The sequence below is a fragment of the Labrus mixtus genome, chromosome 15, assembly GCF_963584025.1.
Source record: "Labrus mixtus chromosome 15, fLabMix1.1, whole genome shotgun sequence".
NCBI classification, from domain to species: Eukaryota; Metazoa; Chordata; class Actinopteri; order Labriformes; family Labridae; genus Labrus; species Labrus mixtus.
The window spans coordinates 5555947-5566203 of NC_083626.1; the positions used below are offsets into that span (position 1 = coordinate 5555947).

General features: G+C 39.5%; 1 protein-coding gene across 1 annotated transcript in view; it reads left to right on the forward strand.

Annotated features, from left to right (window-relative positions):
* Positions 1 to 9760, forward strand: part of klhdc8b (kelch domain containing 8B) — a 53399-nt gene extending 43639 nt beyond the window's left edge. Inside the window, exon 4 of the mRNA XM_061057317.1 lies at positions 2121 to 9760. Coding sequence (XP_060913300.1) covers positions 2121 to 2317 — 197 coding nt within the window. The 3' untranslated portion in view covers positions 2318 to 9760. The remainder of the gene's footprint in view (positions 1 to 2120) is intronic.
* Positions 9761 to 10257: the final 497 nt, after the last annotated feature.

Below are 10257 nucleotides of genomic sequence, written 5' to 3' on the forward strand. Positions count from 1 at the left end.
TTTGTTATTTTCCTTTCTAAATGGTGTAGAAGAATAGCTTTTCATCTGACAGCCAGTGAATTGACACATTTTAAATTAAACTGCACTCCTCACCCAGAGGGGTTTAAAGAAAAATACATTACTGTACAATTTGTACTTTGTCAGACGTGGAAGCAGGTCATTGGCAGTAACAGTGACTGCACTGTTAAGTGAGGGAAGAACAGAATAAGACAACAGCTTTTACAGATTGATACAATCACACTGAGGTACTAAAACCCTTATCAGGAGAGAGAGTGGGGGATGGCATGCGGGAAAGGAGCCACAGGTTGGACTTCAACCAGGACCCTCCTGTTCGAAGGACTATAGCGTCTGTACATGGGGCGTGACTTTACTGTTAGGCCAACCAGCATCCCAATCAACCTTGGCTAGCAGGACAAGTTTGAAATAGATGTAAACATCATGACCCCCCACCTCCACCACCACCAAAAAAAGGAAGAGAACATGTTTCAAGTTCTAGCAGACAGCTACCTTGCATTGTTCTGGTGTCAGATTTCTGACTACCTCACAATCCCAAATCCAATTTTCGCTCTACCTTAGAACTGTTTCTGATTCCTAGGGTTTGGCTTTTACCTTTCTGTTTTTACCAAGCGGCAACCTCCATTACTGAAAAATTAATCCGATGCAGGAGTTCAAAATCCTGCAGTTCGTATCAGTCCGTTTTTTCTCTCTCAGTTTAAACCAATATCTGCTTTTAATCTTTTACTTTAACCATCAAAGTGCTTTTTGAGTTGTCCTACATTGGCCAATTAAATTCATTTTAAGAAGTTATTTTTCAAGCTCCAAGATCGTCTTCCACCATCAGCCTCGACGCAGAAAATCTGTGCGCAAGTTCCTGCCTTACAACCGCTTAGAAATGGTCTGATTCACTATGAGATCGATCAAATATTCTGTCATTTAATGTTTTGTCCGTAGTCGTCAAACTGGTGCTGCATATTATGATGTCATCTGTCAAGAGTGATATTTCGACTGGTGCTCCCTGTTGTTAATACGAGAAAGAATTAGGAAACATTGATTCCTAATTCACTTATTTACGTTTCACCCTTTAAATGTCAAGTCACTGTTGAAAGATGTGATGAGTCAGCATTAATGCGTCTGCCCACTGTGGAAACATAGAACGGCATAAAAATGCGTATTACATCTTAAAAACTAGATATGGAGTCACTATTGAATTCTCAATGTTTGAAAAAGTGAATGCATAGTATTGAATTCACATTATTTAACTTTGTAAATGTACTAAATATTCTGGTCTTCATAAGTCCCCTTGACATTTTAAAGGTTAACAAAATGCAATTAATTTGTTTTATATAATTGGTAAAGGTGCAAGGTGGCAAATGTAGATTTGGTAGTGGAATTTGAAAGTTGGAGAAGTGAAACAATTCTTTGCTTTATTTTCTGAACTGAATACACAAACTGTATTCAAAGGAAAAAATGGGTCCCTGAACACTGTTTGGAGATAAAAAGCTTCGAGGGGAGTTAGGGTTTCACTGTTGAGGGCCCCCCACCATAACTTCTCGCGTAGCAGTTTATCTTCAAACAGTGTTACAGGGACCAAATTTCCCTCTGAGGACATTTTGAGTATAGAGTTATGATGGACATATACCACAGAATCTGTACACTTCCAACTTTCACATTTCTCTACCAAAAATCCATAGTGCACCTTTAATTAGCTTTTGAAGAAAATAAATCTAAAGAAACATTAAAATTGCTTTATTTGTGGTGGTAAAATTTATGTCTCAAAATTCCAGTCCTATAAAAAAAATCTGTTTGCAAGTTGGCCTTGTGGAGTTCAGACACAGATAAACTGTAAGTAACGTGAAACTTAAACATTCAGGATGTCAGTGCTGTACTCCGACAGTTTCTAAATGAGAACATAACATATTCAATTAGAAAGCACAAATGAGTGTTCAGTTGTTTAAAGATCAGATCTTTATGGCCCTTAAGTGCTTCCGTAGTCCACTTCAGGAACAGAAAGCAACATAAGTAATACAAGCTTTAAATCTGTATCCACTCTTTTGTTTTCCACACTGAATGAAAGACCTTGGTAGTGCTGATTTTTAAAACATGTTTCTTTTATCTTGCAGGTAATGAACCGGCGCCGCTGGGCACAGTGGAGAGCTACAACCCGGTGAAGCGGCGCTGGGAGTACGTGGCACCCATGCCCACTGCACGCTGCTCCTCTGCCCTTTTGCAGACTAACAGCATGCTCTTTGTGATCGGCGGAGTCGCCCAGGGACCCAGTAACGCTGTGGAAGCCCTGTGTTTACCAGAAACAGTGTGACACATGCACACACACGATTACACACAGGAATAAATGCAAAAACAGCAGATGATATTTTGTATTCACCTATGTGCAGAAACAGGAAAGAATCACATGAATTGGATTCCACAGCTGGCACTTAAATACTTTTCTACCTTTTCTGTCCAACTGAAGGACTCCTCTCTTGCACTGGGATGTAAGAAACTCTTTTTTTCACATTCGACAAGCATTTTACAGACCGGAGGCCACAGAGACAGTTTGTGACAGAGACGGATTCAGGATGAAGGACTTACAAGCCGACTGCTGCAACTGGCAAGGACGAAAAACTGACAGCTTTTCTACACTGGGGAAAACATAGGAAGTCAAAATAATGAGCAAAAAAAACCAGACGCACCTACACACACAGTGTCTGAAGAAACAACACGCCTTTGAACTGTTGAGCATTTTTCAGTATAAAAGCAGGGTACTTTTCTGGATAATAAAGGAACATAGGGCCATATCTGAATCTCAAACGCAGCCGCCTGCGACAGAAAGCCTGGACACTTTTCTATGACCTTACAAACAACTCTTAGTTGGGATTAAGTCAGTGACGTTTTGGGAATGTGTATGTCTGATTTCTTTTCGTTGCAGTGTTGTATACGTGAGGTTTAGCACTGCTATCAACAGCTACAGTGTCAACAACAGCGACACATTAATACATTAACACTGCAAGCAACTGAAGCGACTTCTTGGCATTTCCTTTATTTGTAGATGGAGAATAGTTGACTGTGGTTGAACTTGTTTTCAACTTCACATGCTGTACATTTATCCACCTGTGCGACAACTTTAGCAGCACAACAATCAATCCCTAAACAGTGCTTTACCCCGCAGCACAGCGATGCAGTCACTCGTGCAGTGAATACAGACTAACTCACTGAAGTATCCAGACAGACAAATGATAATCTAAACATCACATTCCTGACACGTCATATTCCTCTTGAGTTTTATGATTGACGGCTGTTTTTTTTTTTTTTTTTACCTCAGCTCAGTGTCAGTCTGATGATGATAGGAGGAGCATCTGGAGATTATGATACATCAGTAACAATTTGAAGCAATTGTGTTTCTCTGTTCAATTTGCCTTGAAGACAAAAAAAAAAACAGTTATTCAAGTTTTCACTGAAATGAATTCAGATATGCTGATTTTCTCAGGACAATATTATCTGAGTGATAAAAAGGTTCTCAACCTCAGTTTGGTGTAGGCTCAAATGATCATAGTTGCTGCATATTTGCATAATGCTGGATCCTTGTGTTGCCTATTTTTTTAAATGTCCACTAAAAATCATTCTAAAATGTAAAACTGCAGTCAGTGATCTAGTTTGTTTAAGGTGAGGTGAAGCTTTGTGAACACGTGTTACAGGGAGAAAAGATAATGTGTGACAGATTCAGTGACCTGTGAGGAGCAGGAGAGGTTTGCAAGGAAACAAAAGAGTTAGCTTGTGCTGTGTGTTTGTTTAAAATGCTGTCCCTGCTGTCTCTCTTATCCTGCCATATTGGATACATATTTGAATATGCACTCAAGAGTGATTTATCAGGCCCTAAATTCATTATTAATATTCTATAAAACAATTAATTTTGCCTCAGCAAGTTAGATAGTGGTAAATGCACTTACCTGAAATTAAAGGAGCAATATGTATCTCTGACACCTAGCGTTGAAAATGCAGTCCAAATTCAAAACATTTGAGAGTGCTGTCTAGAGTCGATGCTCATGCAGGTCACCATGTGGTGGACTCTGAAGCTTCAGTGTTTATCCAGCTCTGCATGGGTCTGTAAACCTTTCTGTGTTCTAACCTCTCTCCATTTTTCAAAAGCATCTCCAATATTGATCCTAGTTTGAGCACGTTTCTGCTCGTGGAGCTTATTAGAAACATGCAGAGGCTTTTTAGGTCGGGTACAATCACTTCTATCTGAACTGGTTCGCTTGCCCGCTTCCATTGCTGCAACACCTGCTGGTTTGCTGTTTGCCTGGCAAACCACGGGGCGTCCTGAGCGGCCGTGTGGGGCTGCCTTAAAACGGCCTACCTGGTCAAAACAAATACTGACCATTCCACGGAGGACATACTGGCTGCTGCATTGTTGTCAGAGAAGCCAGCACTTCAACATAGCATGTTTCCTTAATGTCTGATCATATAGTAAGGTAATTTTTATCATTTCATTCAGGAGATATCTTACATATTGCTCCTTTAACAATATTAGGAGGTTAGGGTACCATAATCTTAATATCTCTATTCCTCTTCCTTACTGCCTGAAGAATATATGGATATCCGTCAACTCAGCAACCTTATTCCATGGTGCATCAGCTACATCTAAACGATTTGAAATATTAGAATAAATGTTGCAGTTGCATGAGAATCACGGAGCTAATGGAATTTAAACTTTGTCTCCAAACATAGGAAACTCTGGAGAGACTCGTGTATTTATACATAAAGAGAGCGGAGAGAGAAAAAGTCTGTGGATAACTCAGAGACACAGATAAGTACCGTGTGAGCAAAGAGAGCTATCTCTGGCCCCAAAGAAGCCTTGTGTCTAACAGACATGCAGGCACACCTCTTCCCTCTGCATTGCCCCACGTCTTTTATTTTCTGCTCTGCACACACACTGGCAGGGCCTTGTTAACAGAGGCAGGCATCCATCGCTGTGCGGAGAGCTCTGAAATTACGAGCTCAGATGAGATGCCAGTTGACAGTTTGTTATTTCTAGTGCCTCCCTGTGTGCATCTAATTGTGTTATTTACAACCCACACACCCTACACATACAGAAATGTATGCACACACAGACACACATAAATACCTCAGCAGTGCCGAGAGAAGACCCGAGAGGCTAAATGCATGCCTGAAAGAATGCAGTATCAAATTCATTTACTCATTCGGCTTTACTATCTGGCAATTATCATAAACACTTGGACAGATAACAGAGAGAGTTTTGTGAATTAAAGGCTCTGAGGCCCGCCTCTCCATCCAACTGAGTGTTTGTCTGTATGAATGGCTGTTGTCAATGTTTGAGAAGAGAACGTGTGTAATTTTATGTGGATGAATGTTTATCAGAGCTTTAATGCTACTGCTGTTGGAATTTTTAAGGCTTTAAAACAAACACAATGAAGTCCAGGGCAGTGAAGAAAGTACAGCACAACCATAACAAGGTTTTTAGTATGAAAAGCCATTTGATCATTTATTTAATATCCTACATTTTAAGTGTCTGTTTCATGCACTATTCCAATCGTTAACAGCATTAGTTCACTAGTAGAATTAAGGTCCATGATATCCACTAGTTACTTAGTAAGATATGTTGTGACCCTACTAGTCAACTGTGTTGTGTGCCTTTAACAGTGTTGATTAATTAATCAGTAACAGCCAAACTTTCCACTAGTAACACCAGTTAGGGTCTTTTTAACCTCATTGGTTAACATTTTTAAGCTGATGACTTAATTAGTAGAGTCTACATTGATCTTACGATTATATTTAATGGATATTTCAGATCTTACTGGTTAACATGTCAAAGCTTTTGCTGTCTTCAACTGATGCCAAATATTAAACTAATGCAGGAAACTGAAGCTTGAAATCAAAGATATTGAATAAATGCTCAGACATCTTTCCATACTTTAAAAAATAATACTTTTAAAAAAAAGATTTGTTGCTCCGGACATAACTGTTAATGTGACACATTTTACACATTTCAATCATGAATATACAAATATATTCTTTAGAGGAGCTTTAACACATCATTCCCTGTGTGTAGCTGTGTTTGTATGTCAGGACTTATGGTTATCGGTGCAACTGTGACTGCAGGTAGGCGTATGTGAGCAGGACTCTTATTTTTGCTTGTTTGTGTGTGTGTCTGTATGTGTGTGTGTGTGTGTGTGTGTGTTCTAGCATATTCTTGACACTAAAACACACTTATCGTCTATTATTGTGAGAGCTGTCTGGAGGATGTACAGTGCCTCCTCTTGCATTCTTTCTGTTTCTCTGGCTCCTCGGTGCAATTTACATGTCACACTGCAGGGGCACAAGGAATTATGGGACTGTGCCAGAGCTAGCCCTCTCTCTCTCTCTCTCTCTCTCTCTCTCTCTCTCTCCCTTAACTTTAGTCTTCTCTCTCGCTTCCTCTCGTCGTTGTCAGACTTTGTTTAGACAAGATTCTCCATGAATCTAGAATTCATGAAGAAAACATGCCTCATCAGTCTGTGTTTCTGGTTCCTGATGTGGTGTTTGTGTCAGGTTGTTTACTCATTGGAGTGAAACCCTTCCAATGCTTCTGACAGCGAGTGGACAAACACAGAACAAAAGAGAAGGATGCTTCAGTCTGGGTAGAAGATAATTAGTTTGTGTACTTTTTCTCAGCAGGCCATGAGCAAATGATGCAAAATCGCTTTTACCATGATCACTTAAAAGCCAAAATTCACAGAAAACCTGCTTCTCATGAACACAGCATTAATAGGATTTTAACAAGCATCAAGTCTAATGTGAAAATCAACCAACAAGTCTGAACCATCAGCAGAACCTGAGGCCCAGGGCAATTTTACAAGCAATAAGCGCCCCCAACATAATTACAAAAGATTTAAATACCCTATAGATTTGAGCAATGTTGACTGGCAACCAACACACAAGGTCAACACTCATTTTCAGACTTTTTTTTATTGCTTTGGATCACACTGATGACACATGCAGTGCCAAAACAAGTTACCTTACAGTATGGTTGAACATCTGTAGATACAGTTTGTACCTGCTGTTGTGAGGCACATTCGCTGCCTTGATTAACAAAAATGAGACCCACAGACTCAGGTTCTGACAAAAAAAAAAAAGAAAAACGTGGGTACAGTAAACACCTGCTGAGTGAAGGTGAATGCTGGAAGTTGCTGACTTTATTGTCTTCAGTTGTAGTTATCCAGTGCAGAACTGTGTCTTACTTTTGACAATGAAAAGCCTTTTGATTTTTGATTTTATTTTGTATTGCGGGCAACCTTGAACACAGTTTCCTAGGCAACGGGGAATGGTGTCAACACACCCACAGGTAGCATAAATGTGTTCTTCTTACATTGGCATACATGTGTTCATGTTGTTTTTGTTTCCTTGGTGGGCTTGTAATTGGTAAACAAAATATGTATCAAACATCTTTATTGATTCTATTGATTAGATTTTGCAATTAGAAAAAACGTTGTTTTTTTTTGTTCATTCTAATTGTTCGTTGACTGTTAACTTTTCTTCATTATCTCCCTCAAGGTGTTGTGCTGTGGATTGAGGTTGTGAGGTGACTGATGTGTGTATGGTGTCGTCCAGATCTGGTCTCGGTTCCTCAAAGTGATTGTCACTAGTTTTGCGTTCCTGCAGAGTTTCGCTTTACCTGATGTTGCAGAAAATATTTTTTTATCACAAATACAAACATAGATCTGCTTATTTTCACCATGACGGTCAGATGAGAAGCGTAGAAGCAGTTTGCATAATACAAGGGATACGGATAAGTGCAATACAGCGAAATAATATATGGTTCAAGATGTTATATGTGGTGTGACAAGAAAGAAAACAGAGATATGTTTAGTACAGAGAAGCTTGTATACTTTATTTGTATTTTAATCTGTTGAGTGGTTTATGAGCTTTTGGATTTCCATGCCAAAATGGCCATTATAACAATAAATGAATTTAAAATACTAATTTAGTCCAACAAAGTTTTTTTTTCAATTCTGATATCTAACCCTGATTCTTTCAAACCCCACTGATATTTTGGGAAGCTGAATCCCAGAATCCTCTCCAGTCCTGATCTCTGCTGTGCTGTGCTGTGTCCCTTCATGGTAGAAACCTGGTGCTGTGTGCTGTCTGTGCATCAGTGTTACAATGTGCTGTGTGTGTGAAAAAATGTGATTCAGGAGGTTTACTGAACCTTCTGTAATGATGCAATGAAGGTGTTGGGAAGAGTAGTAAAATAAGCATTAAGGAAAAGAGAAACGTTACACACACAGATTGTGTGTGTGGGGAGGTGTAGACAGTGTGTGTGAAACACTAAGGTTAGAAATATCTTTCCTTATGTGACAATGCTTTACACTTTGTTTTTTTATCCCTTACAGTACGGCTCCACTGATTCTGAAGACGTGCAGCATCTCAACGCTTTCTATTAATTTCCTATGGAGAGCAGGAGAGGCAGTCGCGCAATGCATTATGGGATCGTAGCGCCGATTTTCGAGAGGTGCCCCGGACAGGAATAGGCCAGAACTCTATTCTATAGAAACTGCCCGGACAAACCGCATGTTTATCTAATCTGGTGCATTCATTGAGGCTACTTCACCTATTGCATAACCTACAGCAAAAAGGAGGGAAAACTAAATATATGCCAACCGCCATTAAACGGGTATACGCCCATCAAGTAGGAAGTTGAGTACTCAGGCGTGATCCCTAGCGTCCTCGTCTGAAGAAGTGGAGCCGTTTATATTATAGACATAACAAACATACAAACAGTAAACTCTTTTATAGAAACATGCAAAACTCCTTTTCAGGCAACAAGACTCAACTGTCCTCTAATAGTAATTTAAACCCATACAAACAGATGTATACAGAGTACATAAAAAAATACATCATTTATTTTTTACTTTTTAAACCTCTGTTCAAGTCAACAGTAGATGGCTGACATTTTTAGTTAAATTTCCAGAAATACTGTTGAAGTCATTTTTTCAGTCTAACAGATCATTTTTGTCTGTTTTAACACATGATTGGATCTCCTCTCATGTGGTGAACTACTGAGCGTCAGTATCCTCTGTGACTTCAGGACGCTGCTTTCTACACTCAGAAAACCGCTCTGATGATGTTCTCAGGGTTATTAGTGCTTGGGGACAAGAAATAAAATGTTAATTATAAAGCCTGTGTTAAAACTTGGTTAATGGAGCTTGAGAGACATGTGCATTCACCGGGCAGACGAGGTCAACAGGAAGACTCTACAGAGTTATAGGAAACGTAGGATAAAGCTTAGCATGCTTTCAGGGCTAAAAAAACAGTTTTCGAAACGTATTCCTCACAATATAATGAGTTAGGATATATTTAATACCTGCTATATTTATGAACAAAATCACATATTATACCTTTAAAGGTTCACAGAGATTAGTTTCCAGTCAGTCCTATTACTACATAACATCATGTTCATGCGAGATTAGGATGGATCTTAATTTCACACCATTCAGACTATGATCTCTAAAAGTGCAGTGTATTAGATACACATCAGATCACAGTTAGCATTTATCTAATATCAAGGAGTCTTAATGTGGCGGCATGACGATAAGGATGATGAGATATTTTACCTGCAGCAGGCTTACAGTGGCTGGCAGGCCTTGGTTTCCGGTCATGGCTGTGACTCCAGTGCGGTTGTTCAGTGCCTAAACTAAATGTGAGGTATAGTGCCTCGAATATATTATTCTGTTCTATAATAAACTATTTTGACTTGCAGTCTATATCAATATGTCCTGTGTATTCCTTTCTTTCCCTTCTATCACTCCTGCACCTGCTGTTGGGGGAAAATAAAAAACTGAAGAAAAAGAGGCGAGATAATGACGGGAAAGAGCAAAGCCGAGTCTTTTTCCATGATCCTATTTCCATGCCTCTCTCTAAAGGGGTGTATTGGGGGCCTGTCATCAGAAAAATGTCACCTGATTTATAATAGATGAAGCTGACATCAAAACCCACTTCAAACGCAGCACGTGAAAAGAGCGCTCCTACAGAGAGAGGGAGAAAAAGAAATGCGTTTCATTTCTGGCAGTGGTAATAACAGTATGGATGACTCCTCGGTCAGCTGCTGCCACAAATTAATCTCATCTTCACATTCTCCAAAGGAACCGCCTGTCAAACACAGTGCATGTCATATTAAATACAAAGTGCAGTCCTTAGGAAACAGCCATTTACATGTTGATGTTACAGGTGAGTCGACGCTTGAAGAGTGTTTCCTTCATCTCT